This window comes from Saccopteryx leptura, chromosome 4, assembly GCF_036850995.1.
Source record: "Saccopteryx leptura isolate mSacLep1 chromosome 4, mSacLep1_pri_phased_curated, whole genome shotgun sequence".
Classification (NCBI taxonomy): domain Eukaryota; kingdom Metazoa; phylum Chordata; class Mammalia; order Chiroptera; family Emballonuridae; genus Saccopteryx; species Saccopteryx leptura.
The window spans coordinates 197,181,508-197,202,521 of record NC_089506.1 but is presented as its reverse complement, the minus strand read 5'-3'; the positions used below and the strand labels follow the sequence as shown (position 1 = coordinate 197,202,521).

The window sequence follows — 21,014 nt, the reverse complement described above, 5'->3', positions numbered from 1 at the left end:
TGGCTGCGGGAGGGGAAGAGAGAGACAGAGAGGAAGGAGAGGGGGAGGGGTGGAGAAGCAGATGGGCGCTTCTCCTGTGTGCCCTGGCCGGGAATCGATCCTGGGACTCCCGCACGCCAGGCCAATGCTCTACCACTGAGCCAACCAGCCAGGGCTGATCACTAGGTCTTTGAGCCATTTCCAACACTGCCTCTTGCCTGCTCCCAGGTGGACAGTGGCTCCTGGTGAGTCTGGGGCTGAGAGATTACAGGAGTCCTGCTTATGCTGGATTCGAACCTTACTCACAGGTGCAGTTATGCTCTCAGGGAGGGATGGTCACTACTGCCAGCCTTGTCCTTCTGTAGGCACTTCCCAGCTGGGCTCTCACTTCCAACCAAGGGCCCAGAGCCCATGAACACAGCCCCTCCCTCCCCTCGCCCATGGATGCACCTGCTGGAAGCTTTCTCTGTGGCATTGATTCCAGTTCTCAGCCTCCCTTCCAGGCTCTTACGTCTCACCTCCTCCCTGTATATTTTCCCAGTGTTTCCTATTTCACGTTCTCTCGTCTCACTCTAGTTCACTTGTCTTCTTTTCTCAGGTAGATTTTAATTTTTTAAATCTTCTAAAATTCTTTGTGAAACAGAGTCAATTTAAAAAACAAATTTATACAGGAAGTGCTACCCACCCGGGGATAAGATGCCCTCTGACTTGGCTTTTTGGTATCCTGCTGTAGCATTCATCAAATTTGAGCCTGGAAGAAACTCAATAAATTGGTTAAAATGGGTGAAGTCACAACTTAAACAGCAAATACTCTAGGAATGCGAATTCTTTAACCCTTTCAAACTGTACTGAGAGCTGCCAGATCTCCTTTGGCGAGTCGTTCTCCTTGCTCCACAGACACAGACACTGTCTTTCTTGGGCTGAGTACTCCCTTCCAGATAGCATCAGCCTGGAGGAATGCAGTAGCCCCACTTGCTGGACCTCCTGTCATCCCACCCTACAGAGCTCACGTCCTGCTAAGGAGTCAGCTGCCTGGGCTGGGGTATAGAGGTCTGGGCAGACTCGGGTATCAGTGACTAAATGGTGGGGCTTTGGAGTGGAAACCATTCCCCCCACTTTCCTGTGAACCTGACTAGCACCTTCCCCTTATGGGGGGATTGATAGAACCACCCTCTGGGCTCCAGGTGGCCACATCCTCTCAACTCCCAGTGGTTCCTCCCTTCCTGGGTCTGGCAGAGTCCAGGACAGACTGAATTGTATGGCTATGGGACAGGGGCCATTCATCCCATCTTCCACCAACCCTGACCAGCACCTCCCCCTCACAGCAGAGACACTAGACCCATCCTCCAGACTTCTGGAAGCCATGCCCTGTTCAGTTTGTGCTTCTAGGAGAATCTTGGACAGACTGAGTGGTGTGGTTTTAGGACAGGGACCATTTTTCATTCGCACACCCAAATGTTGCAGAGCCATCCCTTCATGCGGCTGAATCTTGGTCTATGTGGGCCTGATTAACTCTGCTGGCCTTACCTTGATGACTTCTTGAGACACTGCCCTACCACAAAGGTCTGTGGGTACCGGTCAGGTGGCAACTAGACTTTGTATACTCTAGGATATTTGCTGAGTGGTCTCAGACCCAGTACTGGCACAGAGTTTGAGCCGGTATCGTCTAGTGAACACTACTCATCCCTACCTGGTGACTCACTGAGAACCACCTCTTGCAATTTGAGTCCCACTAGAGACTCTTTCACTGACTGAGCCTATCAGGCAGACGGCCGGTGAAGGCAGGTAGAAGCAGATGGAGATAGAATCCAGGAAGCCTTGGGACTTTTGCTGGTATGTCCCTGGGTCTGGTGCTGGTAAAAGCCAGCCTTGGTGATTGCTTGTAGCTCTAAACAGGTTGCCCAAGGCCAGTCACAGACAAAGTCTGATTTTTCCCTGCACCAGAGTCCCTCCCATGAAGCCCTAGAAGCAACAGGTTCAGTGGCCAGCTTCAAACAATATCAGAGCAGGATCCAATTAGCTTCATAAGTGGCATATACAAAGGGAGCTTTGGCAGGCACCAGACCCTGCTGAGGTGAATTCCATTTTCTGTGGTTTGTACCTGCACAGCAGCTCATACACTGTGGTGGGGGTTGATCCTCACAGTCAGCCAGCCTGAGATTGACCACACAACAAATGAGCCAAGAGCAATCAAGACTCAATTACAAGGCCCTGGCCCGTTGGCTCAGTGGTAGAGCATCAGCCTGGCGTGCAGAAGTCCCGGGTTCGATTCCCAGCCAGGGCACACAGGAGAAGCTCCCATCTGCTTCTCCACCCCTCCCCCTCTCCTTCCTCTCTGTCTCTCTCCTCCCCTCCCACAGCCAAGGCTCCATTGGAGCAAAAGATGGCCCGGGCGCTGAGGATGGCTCCTTGGCCTCTGCCCCAGGCGCTAGAGTGGCTCTGGTCGCGACAGAGCGACGCCCCAGAGGGGCAAAGCATCGCCCCCTGGTGGGCAGAACGTCACCCCTGGTGGGCGTGCCGGGTGGATCCCGGTTGGGAGCATGCAGGAGTCTGTCTGACTGCCTCCCCATTTCCAGCTTCAGAAAAATACAAAAAAAAAAAAAAAATACAAAAAAAAAAAAAAGACTCAATTACAACAGGAAGGCCCATATAGCCCACACAAGGGACACTCTGGAAGCAGCCAGATCATATGATCAAGGAATCTGTATCATTAGGTACTACAGGATACCTACTATGTAATGCCACCCTAGCAAGAAGACTAGGAGTCATAGTAGATCTACCTAATACATACAAACACAAAGAGACAGCTAAAATGAGGAAACAAGGAAACATGCCCCAAGTGAAAGAATAGGAGAAATCTCTAGAAAAAGAGCTAAATGAAATGGAAGCAATAATTTACAAGATAAAGAGTTCCCAAAAGTGGTTATGTGGATGATCAAAGAACTTAGTAAGAACTTCAACAAAGAGATAGCAAGCATAAAAAAGGACATTGAAACCACAAAAAAGAACCAGTAAGAAATGAAGAATGCAGTATCTGAAATGAAGACTACACTAGAAGGAATAAACATTAGGTTGTATAAAGCAGAGGATCAAATCAGCAATTTGGAAGACAAGGTATAAAAACAATCAGAACAGTAAAACAAAAAAAGAATCTTAAAAAATAAGGATAGTTTAAAGGACCTTTAGGACAATAGGAGGAGTAACAACATCTGCATCACAAGATGGAGAAGAGCAAGGTATCAAAAACCATTTGAAGAAATAATGACTGAAAACTTTCCTTAACCTGGTGAAGTAAAAAGACTCAGAAGTCCAGGAAGTGCAGAGAGTCCCAAACAGGATGAACTGAAATAGACCTACACCAAGAGACAGCATAATTAAAATAAAAAATGTTAGCCTGACCAGGCGGTGGCGCAGTGGATAGAGCATCAGACTGGGATGTGGAGGACCCAGATCTGAAACTCAGAGGTCTCCAGCTTGAGTGCAGGCTCATCTGGTTTGAGCAAGGCTCACTAGCTTGAGCCCAAGGTTGCTGGCTTGAGCAAGGGGTCACTTGGTCTGCTGTAGCCCCCTGGGCAAGGCACATATGAGAAAGCAATCAATGAAAAACTAAGGTGCTGCAGTGAAGAATTGATGCTTCTCATCTCTCTTCCTTCCTGTCTGTCTGTCTTTATCTGTCCTTGACTCTCTCTCTGTCACAAAAAAAAAGAAAGAAAAAGATTAAAGACAGAGAGAATCTTAAAAGCAGCAAGAGAAAAGCAATTAGTTACCTACAAGAGAGCTCCAATAAGACTGTCAGGTGATTTCTCATCAGAAACTTTGCAGCCCAGAAGGGATTGGCATGAAATATTCAAAGTGGTGAAAGGCAAAGACTTACAACCAAGATTACTCTACCCAGAAAAGCTGTTGTTTAGAACCAAAGTGAAGATGAAGAGCTTCCGAAACAGGAAAAATCTAAAAGAGTTTGTTTCCACCAAAGTAATGTTAAAGGGTCTTCTAGAAGAAGAAGGAAGGAGAAGGAAGAAGGGGAATGGGAAAGGGAGGGGTAAGTGCATGGGGAAGAGAGGGAGGAGGAGAGAAGAAGAAGAGAAGGAGAAGGAGGATGATGAAGAAGAAGAAGGGAAGGAAGAAGAAGAGGAAGAAGAAGAGAAGGAAGGAGGAGGAGAAGGAGGAGAAGAAGAAGAGGAAGAAGAAGAGAAGGAAGGAAGGAGGAGGAGGAGGAGGAGAAGAAGAAGAAGAAGAAGAAGAAGAAGAAGAAGAAGAAGAAGAAGAAGAAAGGAACATAGTTAAAAGAATAAAATGGCAGTGAATATACTTATCAACAATCATTTTGAATGTAAATGGCTTAAATGCTTCAATCAAAAAAAAAAAAAAAGATAGCTGAATGGATAAGAAAATAAGACCCATACATATGCTGTCTATAAGAGCTCCATCTCAGAATCTAGAAACAGACAATCTGGTCAAAATAAATGAACTCCTAGAAACATACAGTCATCCAAAACTGAATCAGCAAGAATCAGGAAATCTGAATAGACCAATTACAACTAATGAAATTGAAGCAGTAATAAAAATAACTCTCAACAAACAAAAGTCCTGGACTGGAGGGCTTCACAAGTAGATTTTACCAAACATTCAAAGAAGTAACACTTATTCCTATCAAACTTTTCCAAAAATATTCAAGAGGAGGGAAGACTCTGAAGCTCATTTTATGAAGCTGGCGTTACCCTAATTCCAAAACCAGATAAGGACAAAGAAAATTATAGGTTAATATTTCTGATGAATGTAGGTACTAAAATACTCATCAAAAAAATTGCAAACCAGATCCAGCAATACATTAAAAAGATAATACACCATGATCAAGTGGCCTTTTCTTCTAGGGATGCAAGGTTGTTACAATATCCACAAATCAGTAAATGTGATACACCACATAAACAAAATGAATGATAAAATATAGCTGATCATATCAATGGGTACAGATAAAACATTTGTTAAAATTCAGCACCCATTTATGATAAAAACTCTCAGCAAAGGGGGAATAGAGGGAACATACCTCAACATAGTAAAGGCTATATACCACAAACCCACAGCCAACACCATATTTAATGGCAAAAACTAAAAGCATTTCTCTTAAGATAAGGAAGAAGACAGTCATGTTCGCTATCACCACTCTTATTCAATATGTACTAGAAGTCCTAGCACAGAAATCAGACTAGAAGAAATAATAGGCATCCAAGCTAGAAAGGAAGAAGTAAAACTGTCATTATTTACAGATAACATGATATTGTATATAGAAAATCCTAAAGGTTTTACCCCAAAACTATTATAAACTGAAAAACGAATTTAGTAAAGTAGCAGGATATAAAATAGATATCCAGAAACAAGTTGCATTTTTATACATCAGTAAGGAACTATCAGCAAGGGAAATTAAGAAAACAATCTCATGTACAATTGCAGCAAAAAATAAAATAAAATATCTAGGAACAAATTTAACCAAAAATGTAAAAGACCTGTACTTGGGATATTTCCAGGCACTGAAGAAAGAAATTGAAGAAGCTACAAATAAGTGGGAGTATGTACCATGTTCATGGATAGGAAGAAGTAACATCATTAAAATGTCCAAAGCAGTCTATAGATTCTGTGCAATTCCTATCAAGATACCAATGGTGTATTTTACAGAACTAGAATGAATATTGCAAAAATTTCTATGGAACCACAAAGACCTCAAATAGCCACAGCAATCTTGAGGAAGAAGAACAAGGTTGGAGGAATCATGCTACCTAATATCAAACTATATACTACATGGCCTTAGTAATCAAAACAGCATATGACACATCTGATAAGGGGTTGATATTTAAAATTTATAAAGAATTTGTACAATTTGACTCCAAAGAAATCCAATCAAAAATTGTGCAAAGGACCTGAATAGATACTTCTCCAAAGAGGACAGACATATAGATAGCCAATAAACATATGAAAAGTTGTTCAATGTCACTAATCATTAGAGAAATGCAAATTAAAACCACAGTGAGCTATCACCTCACACCTATCAGAATGGCTATCATCAATAACTTAACAAACAAGTGTTGGTGAGGATGTGGAGGAAAGGGAACCCTCATGCACTGTTGGTGGGGATGCAGATTGGAACAGCCATTCTGAAAAACAGTATGGAGTTTCCTCAAAAAGTTAAAAGTGGAGCTGCCTTATGACCCAGTGATTTTACTTCAGGAATCTATTTGAAGAAACCTGAAACACTGACTCAAAAATATATATGTACCCTTATGTCCATTGCAGCATTATTTATAATAACCAAGTTTTGGAAGTAGCCCAAGTGCCCATCATTAGATGAATGGATAAAAAAGCTGTAGTACATTTGCACAATGGAATACTACTCAGCCATAAAAAAGAAGGAAAACTTAACTTTTGCAACAGCATAGATAACCCTGGAGAGCATTATGCTAAGTGAGATAAGCCAGTCAGAGAAAGACAAATACCATATGATTTTACTTATATGTAGAATCTAATGAACAAAATAAACCAACAAAATAGAAAAAGACTCATCGATACAGAAAACATACTGACAGCTATTAGAGGGTAGGGCATTGTGGGATTGGGTGAAAAAGTTGAAGGGATTAGGCCAAAATAAAATGAATAAAATATATTCCCAGCATATTATCCTGGAATGAAGGTACCGTGATACTGTGGCATGAAGAAGCCAGGGTAAAAATGTGACGTGTATGCTGCCGCCCCTTCCCTGCCCTCATCCCTGTGGCCTGTCCTCAGTCGTCGTTATTAAATGCTGGGACACTCTGAGTTTCTGCTGTGTCCTGCCTCCTCTCTGCACACCCCACCTCCTGAGGGCCCTGCCCTCTTTGTTATCTGAGCCTTCACCTCTGTGTTCCATAATTAGTGGAACCAATTAGTTGTTTTTGTAGACTGATTCATGATAATTAAATTGGAGCTCATCCACACTAAAACTTGCACTGGGACTGAACCACTGTTTTATGTGCAATTATGGTCATCCTATTACCATTTTCCTCAAATGCTAGCTGCAGGCTTCCACAAGCTCACCAGGCTGAAGCCTGGGTATCTCTCAGGGCCCTTCCTGTACTCCATGTGGTGAAAAGGCCACTTCCCTTCTCTCCCTGAAAACCTGTGCTTCTTCCTGAATTCTCTCTCAGTTAATGTCTTCACTATTCACCCCATGAGGCAAACTAGGAACCCCTGCATCTCCTCAGATCCTTCCTCTCCCAGACCCTGCACACCTGCCCCCTTCCTGGGCACTGACCACTCTATCAGAAAAGTCTCTTGGACCTTCCCACCAACTTCGTGTTGCTTAGCTCCAGTGTCCTCATTTCTCCATTGACTCTATGACAGCCTCCAGCTGAGGGCCCCACTTCTTATCTCTGGTCATTCTAGTCTTAGCCATCCTGATGCCAGAGCCCTCAGTTTAAAAATCTGTCTTATCAAAAAAAAAAAAAAAATCTGTCTTATCCTTTTTCTTTTTTAAAAATTTAAAGCCAAGTGAGGGCTCCCTGTGGCCTACAATGGGGTTCACACTTAACTATTGAATATAAAGGCTAGAGTAGAAATATTTCAAGCTTTGAGGACCAAACCATCTCTGCTATAATTTCTCAATTTTGTCTGTATAGGAAAAAAGCAGTAGACAATGGGCAACAGACAGACAAACTGTATGTAAATGGGGTTGTGTTCCAATAAAACTTTATTTACCAATTGCCAACCCCCAGCCCTCAGGGTAAAGCTCAAAGGGCTCTGAAGGCCCTTTGAATCTTGCCCTAGTGTACTTCTCCACCCTCGTCTCTCAGTGTTTCTACACCCATCGTGCAGCAGGTGTGTTCCGCATGCCCATCTTGGCACATCCCTTCCACTCTTCCTCCTTTCCCTGTCTCCATGGCCTTAAGATTCAAAACATTCACGGGTGACCCTTTCACTGAGTTGTCCCCCTGTCATGTCTTTCATCCCCTGGAGGGGACTTCCATGAGATTTTGCACAGACTGTATTACTGAGCTTGTCATTCTGTGTTATCAGTATCTGGTCACCTCTCTGTCTTTCCAACTAGAATATAAGCTTCTTAAAGCCTGGAATGTTTCTTTTGCTGCCTATCTATTCTGGCATAGCACTGGCATATAATAAGTAAAGAGCAGCATATCACTGGTTAATCATCTCTAAATATTCATTTCTTGTCTTTCCTAGAAAAAGTGGAAACCCTTCTAAATCTCCTTGGTCATTGACTCAGGCCCTGTCTTATTTCTTCTGAAAAACTACCTCTAAGTTTGTATCTTATATTTTCTGGTACATTTGTGTTGTCATTTAATAATTGCTTTGCATAGCCTCACTGAACTGCATCTGTCTCTAGTTTTTCAATTTCTCAATGATGTGTATTATGGAATTCATCTTGTTCATTTTTGAAACTTTATCATTTTTTATTTTTTCAATTATAGGTGACATACAAGATTATATTTTTAGATGTACACCCCAGTGATTAGACATTATATAACTTACTAAGTGATCATCCTGATATATCTTGTACTCATTTGACACCACAGACAGCTACAAGAACATCATCAACTACCTTCCCTGTGTTGTACTTTACATCCCCATGACTATTTTGTAACAACCAAGTTGTACTTCTTAGTCCCTTCACTTTTTTGCATCCCCTGAACCCTCTTCCATCTGAGAACCTAGGAATTTTCTCTATATCTGAGTCTGTTTCTGTTCTGCTTGTTTGTTTATTTTGTTTTTTAGATTCAATTGTTGATAAATATGTATTGCCATTTTATTGTTTATATTTTTATCTTTTTTTTTTTTCTTTTTCTTCTTAAAGATGACCCTTTAACATGTCATATGATACTGGTTTGGTGGTGATGAACTCCTTTAGCTTTTCCTTGTCTGGGAAGCTCTTTATATGTCCTTCAATTTTAAGTGACAGCTGTGCTGGGTAGAGTAATAATGGTTGTAGGTCCTTGTTTTTTTTTTTTTTTATCACTGTGAATATTTCTTGCCATTCCCTTCTGACCTACAAAATTCCTGTTGAGAAATCAGCTGACAGTCTTATGGGAGTTCCCTTATAGGTAACAAACTGCTTTTCTCTTACTGCTTTTAAGATTCTCTCTTTGTCTTTAACCTTGGACATTTTAATTATGATGTGTCTTGGTGTGGACCTCTTTGGGTTCATCTTTTTTAGGAATCTCTGTGCTTCTTGGATTTGTATGACTGTTCCTTTCACCAGGTTAAGAAAATGTTCAGTCATTATTTATTGAAATAGGTTTTTGATACCTTGTTCTCTGTCTTCTCTTTCTGGCACTGCCATGATACGAATGTTGGAATGCTTGAAGTCTGAGAGGCTTCAGTTTTTTGGATTCTTTTCTCTTGTTCCTATTCTGATTGGGTGCTTTTTGCTTCCTTATATTTTAAATGAATGATTTGATTCCTGGCTTAATCTACTTTGCTGTTGATTCCCTGTCCGTTTTTCCTTTCAGATACTGTATTCTTCAGTTCTGACTGGTTTGTTTTTATGGTTTCTTTGTTCTTTTTCATGCTGTTGAAGTTCTTACTAAGTTTCTTGAAGTTCTCACTAGTTCCTTGAGAATCCTTAAAACCATTGTTTTGAACTCTGTGTCTGGTAGTTTACTTGCCTCTATTTTATTAAGTTCTATTTCTGGAGATTTCTCCTGTTCTCTCCTTTGGGACCTGTTTTTTTTTGTCTCCACATTTTGACTTTCTATGTATTAGGTAGAGCTGCTACATCTCCTGGGCTTAGTAGAGTGGCCTTGTATAGTAGGTGTCCCGTAGGGCCAGTGGCACAGCCTCTCCAATCACCTGAGCTGGGCACTCCAGGTACACTCCTGTGTGCACTGTCCTGTTGTAGTTGAGCCTTGATTGCTGTTGGTGTCACCACAAGGGCCCAGCAGAGGAGCTGCTATGCAGGAGCTAACCCTACAGAGTGGGACTTGCTTCAGTGGAGCTTTGGTACCTATCGATTCCTCCACTTGAACATCATTCATGGAGGTGTTTAGGTTTACAATCTGATGTGGTCTGAAGCTGTCCACTGGGTGCACTGACCCTGGGGACTCTCAGGAGGTACAAGGTCAGCCACTACCTGTGCTCTGCCTGTGGCTGCCTGGCATGAGCTATAGAGCTATCTGCAGATGGCAGCTACTTGTACTGGGCTTGCAGGTGCCCAGGAGAGGCCAATCTATGAACCAAGGCTGGTTACCACTAGTGCTAGGCCTGGAGCCATTTAGCAAGATGTACAGGGTACACAGAAGTCAGATGCTGCTTGTTTGAGGGATTTTAGAGAAGTTTAATGTGAGAGGAAAGCAAAGCCATTTGTATGGAAAAGCCACTGAAAATGGCTTGGGTAGGTCTGCAAGTTGCGTTGGTTGGGGTTTCAGGGACTCACCAGGTCAGGGGAAATAGTGTGAGCCAGGCTGATGGAGACTCAGATATGGTCCCTGCCTGCTGGCTCAGGGTGGGTGGTGTATGTCTCAGAAAAGGAACAATGGCCTCTGCTACCACTTTTGTCTGGCAAAAAGCTGGGGCTTCCAGATCTTGTCTTGATGCCAGACAATTCAGTTCATCTTCATGTGTCCTTGGTTCCTTTCAAGCTGCTGTACCAGTATTGGAGCTCAAAGGGAGTGAGTCTGAGTAAGTCCCCTGCATGTGCCCTTTAAGAGGAGCTGCCTGTGACTCCTGCAGCTGTCATGAAGACTTCTTCTAGCACTGGGACCCTGAGCTGGGGGTGACTGGTGTGGGGCTGGGACCCCTCAACCCTCAAGGAAAGATGAGATATCCTTCCTGATTTTTATCCACTATCCGTGGGTGTGGGACCAGCTCATTCCACATCTCTGCCTCTCCTATAAGTCTTGATGTGGCTTCTTTAATTTCCTACTTGTAGGGCTTCCATTCAGCTAGATTTCAGGCAGCTGTGAATGATGGTTGTTCTTTAGTTTGGTTGTAATTTTGATGTGGTTGTGGGAGGATTTGAGTACCGCCTTTACCTATGCTGACATCTTGACCGGAAGTTGATCTTGTTCATTAATAGAGTCATCTTTTTTTGTGGTTAAAGCCCACAGTCTTCCTAAAGATACATTTCTGTGCAGGATAAACAGAATTTGCATGCAATAGGGGATTGAGTGAGAAAAACTGTTGTTCTTTATTACTAATCTTAGTTTGCCCATTAGCACTATGAGTTTCAGCTGAGTCTTCAAAGCCAGTGAATATTGGCTCTGGCTGGGGTCTGGATTTCATCTGATGCGCACTCTGTTAGATGGCCTGATTGATGAGTTTGTTTCAAATAAGAGATGTGCCCTTGCTGTTGTTATTGCTCAAATTGGCTACATTCGTAGGTGGCATTACAGAACTGAGACCTGGTTCTTAGAGGGTGCTCAGTCAGGATGTAGGTGATGCCAGTGGTGGTTGTGGATATATTTAAGAAACTAGTCATGCTGGCTTAATGAGATGTCAATCTCTTGGGCTCTAGAGCAGGAGCATGTCTAGCACAGGCCTTGCTGTGCTCCAACTTCAGCATCACTCTGGGGAAGAGAAGCACAGATCATGGCGGCAATGCAGACTTTGGTTCTGAGGGATCCCAAATGCAGAGAATGGATTTCTTTTTTCAGAAGATGTGTCTTACCATGTTTCTTTGCACACAACGGCTGTTAGACGGGCTCTGATCCCCATTACAGATGCCCCTTTGGGGGCCTGCTAGGGCATCTAGGGGGTGATAGAATTGCCATGCTGAGGGCTGCTGTGCATGTGTTATGTGAGACAAATTGAATTAAAAACCAAAATCACAGCACACTTTTGTAACTTTGAAGCACAAGGGACATTAGCCCAAAGAGGGGGTCTGTTCCAGTGAAAAGCACACCACATCACTGGGCTGTTCCTGGAAACCTGATCCGTGGTTCCCACTTCCCAAGGCTGTGGCCAGTGGCCAGGGTCCCTTCGTGCTGTGAGCAGGCCGTCTGTAGCCAGAGGCACTGGGCCCTGGCCTGCTTTCGTGTCTCCGCTGGTTTTATGGGCATATTTCTCACACCCTGTTCACTGTTAAAAGTAAAATGAGGCGCACATCATATGTCTCGAACTGCAAGACCCATTTCCTTCGAATAAGCTCTTCGTTGGCCTGGGCTCTCCCTGCTCTAACACCCCAGAGGCTCTCATTAGAAATGTCTAGTTTTGTACTTTTTTTTTTGGTACTCTCATATTTTGGAAGAAATGAAGTTAGTGAGCTTTATCCTGGGTGCCAGGGACAGATAGTGTATGCAAGAAGAGAAGGGCAATTTTGTCCCACTGACCTGGGGGCAACAGAAAACAAAACGCTGAGCTGATATGTGCCTGCCTGGCCTGTCTTGGGCTAGAGCAGGGCCTGCCTGGTTACATACTGCAGATGGGACAAACCAGGGGGATTTGAGGCCTCAAATGAGCATGTTCCTTCACAGCAGGGCAATGCCGGGTTGACCCCATCTTAGGTCAGTTTTACCAAATCCAGTAGCCCCAGGCTGAGGCAGTTCTGGAAGTAGCCCAGGCTGCTGGGTGAGGACCAGCAGGCGCACACACCAGCGCTCTGATTTCCAGACCAGGTTCTCCCACACCCCTAGCCAGGCCCCTCCGGGAGGTCCAGGACAGGGATACAGGCTCATTTGTTGGTAAGATCTAGGGCGTGCAGGGGGAACACAGGAACAAGGCTGGGTTCCATCAGCAAAAGGGGTCACCCTTTCAGAGTGATAGCAACAGCCCAGGGAGTGCAGGCTGGACCCAGAGGGATGGGTGGGGAGCCGGTGCCTTGGAAAGGCGTGGTCCAGAGAATGCGAGTCAGGGCTCTGCCTGCAGCTGACCCTCCTGCTAGTCCACCTGGGATCCTGGCCTCTTCTGTGGCCCCAGGTGAGCCACTGCCATCTCATATGACATTTTCTACTGTTGCTGAGTATGTGCCAGCCCCATGTAGAACTATAAGGCTGGAAGGAGAGAGACCCAACCAAACCTATTGTTCAGATGGAGAAATTGAACCCGGAGGAGAAGACTGTCCCGGTTTGCAGGGCAGAGCTGGCTGGTTCCCGCCTCAGGAGACCTCGTCTCTGCATGCTCCTGCTCTTGTGTCTGAGGATCTGGGCTCAGCTGAGCCTATGGTCTCTACCCCAGTGTCCTTGAGCGCTGTGTGCCATGAGCTCACATCAAGCAGCAGCTCTGAGCTCTTCGCAGGCCGTCAGGGGCTTGATAGGAAAACATATGGCTGCTTTAGGCAATCTTGGGCATGTTTTGTTGACAACAAAACCTAAAAGTGCAGACAAATCTCTTGATTCAGAATTTGAACTGGACTAAAAAATTTTTTCTATATTGTTGATGGAAAAAAGAGGGGTGTTTGAACAGCAGATTAATTGGGTATGAAAGAGAACACAGGCTTCCTGTTCCTCTCTTAAACACTTTAATGATGTCCATGGATCTACAGAAAGGAGGGCTGGAAGGACCTTAGGGATCCTCCCGGCTAATCAGCTCATTTTACACATGAACAAACTGAGGCCTCGGGGTTTGGGTGCGGACTTAATTAGCTAATACGCCTGGCCAGTTGCCGAGGGGACTGGCTCCCTGGCTGGTCCTCTCTTTGCTGGAGCTCACATTTGTTCACAGAATGCATTCAGCCTGCTGAATTAGTATCAATAATGAAATTGCTACCAATGTACGATTCTTATTTATTCAGACCCATTATCCATGGAACAGCTGCCTGTCTAGCGCCTCCTTCTGAGTGTGGGTGGGAATGTACAGAGATGAATGAAGTGTATGAGGAACTTATAGCTCAGAGGGAAAGCCCTTTTCTACGCCAGTCATCTTATTTCTAGATGGTTTGTGCTAGATGTCATGTGAAAGGCATAAGTGACCTGCTGAGTTGGTCGGTGGAAAGGGAGGTGACTTTAGCTATGATAAGCAAAGACATTTTTGTGGGTTCCACGGCCCCTGACTTGGCCTGGAGGGGCAGGTAAAGAGGAAGGCAGGGTGTGTCAGGTGAAAGAACTGGATGAGATAGTGCAGTCGTCTGACAAACAATCCCCCAAAGTATCAGGTGCACATCTCTGGAAGCTGTCCACGTGACCCTGATAAAAGGGTCTTTGCAGATGTAACTAAGTTAAGGGTCTTGAGATAGGGAGATTATCCTGGGTTGTCTGGATGGTCCCTAAGTGCAAACACAAGGGGCCTTATAAGTGGAAGGTTGAGGGAGATCACCGACAGTGAGGAGAAGGCAGTGTAACCACAGTGACCACAGAGGCAGAGAATGTAATGATGAGGCCACAAGGCAAGGAATGTCAGCAGCCACTGGACGCTGGAATTCCAGAGGCAAGAACAAATCTCCCCCCACAGCCCCCAAGCCTCCAGTGTCCTTGTCCACACCTAGAGTTTGGTCCAACGAGACTGATTTCAGACTTCTGGCCTCCAGACTGTGAGAGAATGAATTTCTGTTGTTTTAAGCCACCACATTTGTGGTGTGTTACAGCAGTCACAGGAGGTTAATATAAATAGGAAAGGGCAAAACCCGTTTGGGAAAGGATTTTGTTCAAGGTATTTGCTGGGAGCAACTCAGATATTTAGAAAAGTAGTAACTAAATGGATTGGGGCCAAGCGTCTTGTATTGGTTTTAATAGTTCCTTCCAGCTCCTGTGTGGCTCTTACCTTCCTGCCTGGAGTGCAGGGCTCTGGAGGGGAACCGCGATGCCCAGCTGGCGGTGGCTGTTTCTCTGCAGTACTAATACTGGTGCTCCTCAGGTACAGACAGCCAGTACTTGCTCAATGGCGTGATGAACATTGTCAGCTGCCATGCCTGCGCTTGCACTGGTTTTATTTATTTATTTTTTTGTATTTTTCTGAAGCTGGAAACGGGGAGAGACAGTCAGACAGACTCCCGCATGCGTCCGACCGGGATCCACCCGGCACGCCCACCAGGGGGCGACGCTCTGCCCACCAGGGGGCGATGCTCTGCCCCTCCGGGGCGTCGCTCTGCTGCGACCAGAGCCACTCTAGCGCCTGGGGCAGAGGCCAAGGAGCCATCCCCAGCGCCTAGGCCATCTTTGCTCTAATGAAGCCTCGCTGTGGGAGGGGAAGAGAGGGACAGAGAGGAAGGAGAAGGGGAGGGGTGGAGAAGCAAATGGGCACTTCTCCTGTGTGCCCTGGCCGGGAATCGAACCCGGGACTTCTGCACTCCAGGCCGACGCTCTACCACTGAGCCAACCGGCCAGGGCCTGCACTGGTTTTATTGATGATAAATTAAAGCTAGCCAAGTCTGGTGCTTAGATACAATGGGTGAACCTCTTCTCTTCAGATTGTGATCTCGAATTCACTATGTCATGCCTCGCAGTGGTGTTCTGTATTAGGAAATGCTCAGCCAACCCAGAACTCACATCACAGGGACTTCGGCGGGAGGGACTCTGGGTAGGTAGCAGAGCAAGTCTGTCTGGGGCAAGAAGACGGAGCCCGCCTGCCGAGTGGGATGGCTTCATTGATAGCAGAGTCAAATTCCCTGCCAGCCCCAGAGAAGGTGATTATAGGTGTCTTTTCTCTTTCTTTCCTTTTTTTCCCCCTTTCTTCCTGTTGTTGTTCCTCTTTTGGCCACTCTTTCATTGAGTTAAAGGGTTTTGACGTATCACTATTGGTAAAGCAGTTAGGAGTGTTCGGTAGACGATCACCACTAATTTCAACGCGCTAAACCCAGCCATGTGACCATTGGACTTTCCTTTGCTTTCTCCTCGCAGAAATCCGAGAGGCCTTTCGGGTTCTGGACCGAGACGGGAATGGCTTCATCTCCAAGCAGGAGCTGGGAATGGCCATGCGCTCTCTGGGGTACATGCCGAGTGAGGTGGAGCTGGCCATCATCATGCAGCGCCTGGACATGGACGGTGAGACCCGAGCCAGCAGCCTGGCCCTGAGATGAGCCTCGACTCATCAGGGAGACTTTTGGTTTAAAGGGCCCTGTAGCCGGAGTCAAAAGACTTGGGTTCATGTCTTGGTTACCATCGAGGAGAAGAAACCTGGACTAGGCCATTCCATCTAGCCCGAGGGGTCTGCAGAGGTGGTTCTGGGGCTACTAGAGGGACTAGGGTCAGGGAGGCCAGGGTGGCAGAGCAGACAGAACAGGGTTTTTGTTTGTTTGTAACAGCTTTATTGCGATAACATTTTCGCATCATAAAATTCACCCATTTAAACTGTACAATTCACAGGTTTGTGCAACCAGTGCCGTAATCAATATTCTAACATTTCACCCTTCAAAATGAAGCCCTGGACCTCTTAGGCATCACCTCCCAACCCCTCCCAACCCCTCCCCCGCACCTCAGCCTTAGGCAACCAACCGCTGACGGGCTCTCTATCTTTATGGCTTTTCCCCGTCTGGACATCTGAACGGTTCATACAAATGGAATTATGTAACATGTGGTCCTTTGTGACTGACTTCTTTCACTTCAGATCGTGTTTGCAAAGTTTATCCATAGTGTAGCACGTGTCAGGATTTTATCTTTTTATGACCAAATCATATTTCATTATATGGATATAATAGCTTCTTTTCTCTCGGTTTTATATGCTGGGTTTCTACATACGATCTCATGGGGAATAGAGTTTCACTGTATTTTGAAAATTCTGAGAAAACGACTGCATTAGAGAACCTTTAAGGTTTTTGGGTTTTTTTCCCCCACTCTAAAACCTAAGAGTCTATCTCAAACTGGCTGTGACTCTCCTGACATTTTTATCCCACCTTGGCTGAAGGTCCAGGAAGGAGCATTCTTCTTCTTCTTACTTTAACATACACACACCCTTTGAAATACAGCTTGATTCCAGGTATAAGAGTTCCTGGAGAGGCAGACTGTTGGGACTCTTAGTAAAAAATGAAGTCTAGACTAAGTGAAAAAAAGCAGAGGAGGGGGCCAGGAAGTCTTTTTGAGCCAAGGCCATTGTAGGAAGGTGTTTGCTGGGCCTGCAGCCTAATTGGAAGAATGGGGTTCTATTTTGTTATCTTATGGCACTTGTTGGGAGATTGACAATAAGAGGTGACCGTATGGTGAGTGAACCATAGCACCAACCTCCAAGTGCAGCTGTGGACATTTCTTTTCTGGTCAGGACAGATATGTTGTATCAGGGATACTCAGCAGTATCCCTGGGTTTCTACATACGATAGAAACAGACACAGCCTTGTCCTAAAGCTATGATGAATTGTGAATCATCTTGTCTTTGAAGGCTTGATTTGACCTTTCTTTGAATTTCGGAAATCTTTCTGAAAAGCTGGAGCAAAGCACACATTGTACAGCAAAATCTCTTTTCCATTGACTCCCATCATTATTTTAGAGATATATTTCCAGAGAAGTGTTTCCCCTTTAAAATAATAACAATATATCTACCTCTGTCTATGAAACTACGGAGGTTTTGCGCTTTGATTCTTTCCACAACTACTAGTCAAATTGACCAAAAGCAAATGAAATTAGCACTATTTAATAAAAATCAAGTTGTGGCTATTGTCAGAGAGAAACTCCTAGGAGACTGAAGGCTCTTCATCAAAGTCAGTCCTTGTTCTTTCTACTCAGTGTCCCTCAGCTCATGGGGAATTTTTATGTTATTGCAAATCCTCCTGGATTCCACGAGGCCTAGGAGTCCCCAGGGATCTTGTATGATGGATATTCAAGGGGCTCATCAGGACTCAGGCCAATGCTCCATATGGGATGCAATTAAGAGACTTCAAATTTCACCTTTTTTTTTTTTTTTTTTTTGCAACCTTTCGTACTCAGCTATCAATGCCTAAAGGCAGAACTTACAAGCAAATCTTGCAGAGAATTTCTATTCCTTCCTTTAACGAAAGCCCAAGTCATTAGCTATTTCACCGTGACCACATCAGGTATAAACACATTTATTTATTTCTGAAGTGCAGCTCTTTTGAAGTCTTGTTGCCTAAAAATGACTTACTACAGAACATTTGAAAACAGTGCAAGCCCTGGCTGGTTGGCTCAGTGGTAGAGCGTCGGCCTAGCGTGCGGAGGACCCGGGTTCGATTCCCGGCCAGGGCACACAGGAGAAGCGCCCATTTGCTTCTCCACCCCTCCGCCGCGCTTTCCTCTCTGTCCCTCTCTTCCCCTCCCGCAGCCAAGGCTCCATTGGAGCAAAGATGGCCCGGGCGCTGGGGATGGCTCTGTGGCCTCTGCCTCAGGCGCTGGAGTGGCTCTGGTCGCAACATGGCGACGCCCAGGATGGGCAGAGCATCGCCCCCTGGTGGGCAGAGCATCGCCCCTGGTGGGCGTGCCGGGTGGATCCCGGTCGGGTGCATGCGGGAGTCTGTCTGACTGTCTCTCCCTGTTTCCAGCTTCAGAAAAATGAAAAAATAAATAAATAAATAATAAAAAAAAAAGAAAACAGTGCAGCTGTGTAGGCAAAAGGAATTGCCTACACAATTTATTAAATGCCTAAGTGTGTGAAAAATGCCCAGTCTGAGGCTGAAATGTGGGTCTTGAAGTGTTTTGTAAATGATGCTGATAAGTGAAATTTCTGGGGTATGAAGTTCTGGATATGGATGGATAGACTGTTATTCAGTGTCTTTCTTTTAATGGGCTCTTTTGAGCTGTTCTATTAAAAAAATAATCTAAGTTCTACTTATATCTTTCCTTCCTAGCTTCTGTAGCTGGGAATTCTCCACAGAGGTTTGGCTCTGCCCAATTAAGCTTCTCTTTGGTGTGAAACTTGTGGAAAGGCAGAGATTTTTATGGGGCTAATGCCCTCCAAAAAGGAGTGTTTGGGCCAGACTGAGGATTCTTAGCTGTCAGATGACTGTGCCTCCTGGCCCACGGGCCCTGACCCCTGGTCCTCAGGGGCTTCAGAAGAGAGGCACTGTCTCCATCTATCCTGGCCGGCCATGATTAGGAGCAGGTCTGGCCCACACACCAGTCTTCTCTTTCTGGGGTCCCCGGTTTGCCAGACGATGAGGTCATACCTTTGGCTGAGACCCAGCTAGAATTGGCCTGAGAGTGTCTATGCAGCCTAAGTCAACACATGAGGCTTTCATTAGGTGGTTCGTTGGGATAGGGTGCCTGGCTGGCTGCGCGTGTAACAGGAACCTCCCTGGGTTAGGGAGCTCTGGGAGGGGGGGTTCCTGGACACAGAGCTTGCAGGAGCCAGACAGTTCCAGTCTTGTGTGGAGCTGGTTTTCTACAGAGCAGAATGGAAGACAAGCAATAGGGTCTGGGATTGCTCTCTTGGCCCATGTCCAATTTGCCTTTAGTGCTGGGACTGACTCTGTGTGTGCGTGCGCGGGTGTGTGTATTGCATGGGCTAAACTACTCAGTAAAATACTAAAGAGAAAACCAAATCTTTTGCCCAACGCCCAGGGCTTCCTCTTTGGCTCATTATTGCAAAGGTTCTTTCTTGGAACTTGAACTCAATTCTGCACTCCCTGTTGATCACACCTTCCCGGTCCTCTTCCATCAGCCTCTGCAGCTAGGTGCCTTTTGTCCTAAAGCCAGTCAGGGACCAGGACTCATTCTTCCTGCATGCTTTGGGCCAGCATCTCTCCGTCCCAGGTTCTGGAGACCTGTGACCCTCTATTGAGGCTCCTGGAGGCATTTAAGCTCGGTGCCCCCTCCCCCCCCCCCCCCCCCCCCCCCGGCTCTCCTTACCTGTCAGGCATCAACTTCCCTACAAGGCATCACGGTAGAAGTTACAGATACCATCCTTGGAAAGATTGCTAAAATAGTCACCCAAAAAGCATCTCCAAAGCATCAATCTTTTATAGTGGTGGGCTGAGAAAGGCTGCTTGAAAGTGACTGTGGCTCGACCACGTGCCAGCTGCTCCCACTGCTCTGTGGTCCCACAGCGGCTCCCAGGGGCTCATCCGGGCCTCCTGTGTCATCCTCTGGGGAATACAGACTTGGGATCTTCAAAACCCAAGGGATGCATTTGACTGCTTTCTATAACCACACCACTGCGGCCATCTGGAGCGAATCCAGCTAGCTTTGCCAATAGTGTCCTGAGACACTCAAACCAGGAGACGTTCATGCCCTTCATCACCCTGTCCGCATTGCCTCCTCTTCATAAAGAACGGAAGTCCCTCCCTCTTCGAAACAAAGTCAGACCTTGCCCTCTTCCTCCTTAATTGTTTTTTTTTTTGTTGTTGTTGTTGTTGTTGTTCCTCCAAGATGCAGAATCTCATGAAATTCCAACAAATTTGGGGTTGGGAAATGAATAACCTCTCACCAGGTTTGTAGTTTTGTTTTGTTAGTTTGTTTTGTAGGTTCACTGCTGCCTGGATAGTGGATTTGATTCATGTTAGTTCAGTTTTAAAAGGATTTATCTGGTGTCCATTATGTGTGAACTGGCTTATTTTTATGGTTGACAGGATTCACTTTTTAGTTCACTTTGAGGCATATACCACTGACTGCAAAGAACAAAATGATGGCCAGAGTCCCATGGGAAAGTAAGCCGTGTCTCCCTTGTTGGCCTGTGTGTCCACATCTTTCCTCGCTCGCTACCCATTCACTGCAAGTTTTAGTCCTCGGCTGAGTGGTCATGTGATTATGACCTTTCTATTTACATTGTGATCTCCTAGATAACACAGAAAGTATATGCTTACTTCTGAGTAGCACTCACTTCCACTTTCGGTTCAGATACGTCAGTGTACCTGTTGGGATGCTCCGGAGTTAGTGTGAGTCTTGTCTGAGAGCTTAGAACGCCCACTTCTTTATGCCTAGTGTGGGAAGACACTCGTATACAGATTGCACACTGTGTGGCCATGGGGTGTGAGGTGGAACTAGCTGGGACTTTTTAGCCTAAAGGAGAGGCATCCAATCCTGAGGGCACATCAGAAAACACCCAAAGAGTGTGTTCAAATGAAACAAAACAAAATAAAACGGACAAATAGATTGAGAAGCCCCAGGATGGGGACCAGGAGCCTGCTTCCTTTAACAAACCTGTCGGATTATGGACAGCAATGTGTGTGCATCGGCACAACTGGGGCCCCTTTGGTCAAAACATGAAATCTAACGCTAAAGAGGAATCTTCAAGCCTGTGAA

General features: G+C 45.5%; 1 protein-coding gene and 2 non-coding genes across 8 annotated transcripts in view; 2 read left to right on the top strand and 1 right to left on the bottom strand.

Annotated features, from left to right (window-relative positions):
• Positions 1 to 21,014, top strand: part of CALN1 (calneuron 1) — a 528,997-nt gene that overhangs the window by 269,533 nt on the left and 238,450 nt on the right. For all 6 annotated transcript variants that reach the window (XR_010751157.1, XM_066382462.1, XM_066382463.1 and 3 more), the window contains one exon: positions 15,732 to 15,875. Coding sequence is in view for 5 of the 6 variants with exons in the window: in XM_066382462.1 (XP_066238559.1) it covers positions 15,732 to 15,875 (144 nt within the window). In the remaining variant the exon portion in view is untranslated. The remainder of the gene's footprint in view (positions 1 to 15,731; positions 15,876 to 21,014) is intronic.
• TRNAS-GGA (transfer RNA serine (anticodon GGA)) lies at positions 15,146 to 15,221 on the bottom strand. The gene has a single exon. It is a non-coding gene; the product is annotated as a tRNA-Ser (tRNA).
• On the top strand, positions 17,948 to 18,023 carry TRNAA-AGC (transfer RNA alanine (anticodon AGC)). Its single transcript has one exon. It is a non-coding gene; the product is annotated as a tRNA-Ala (tRNA).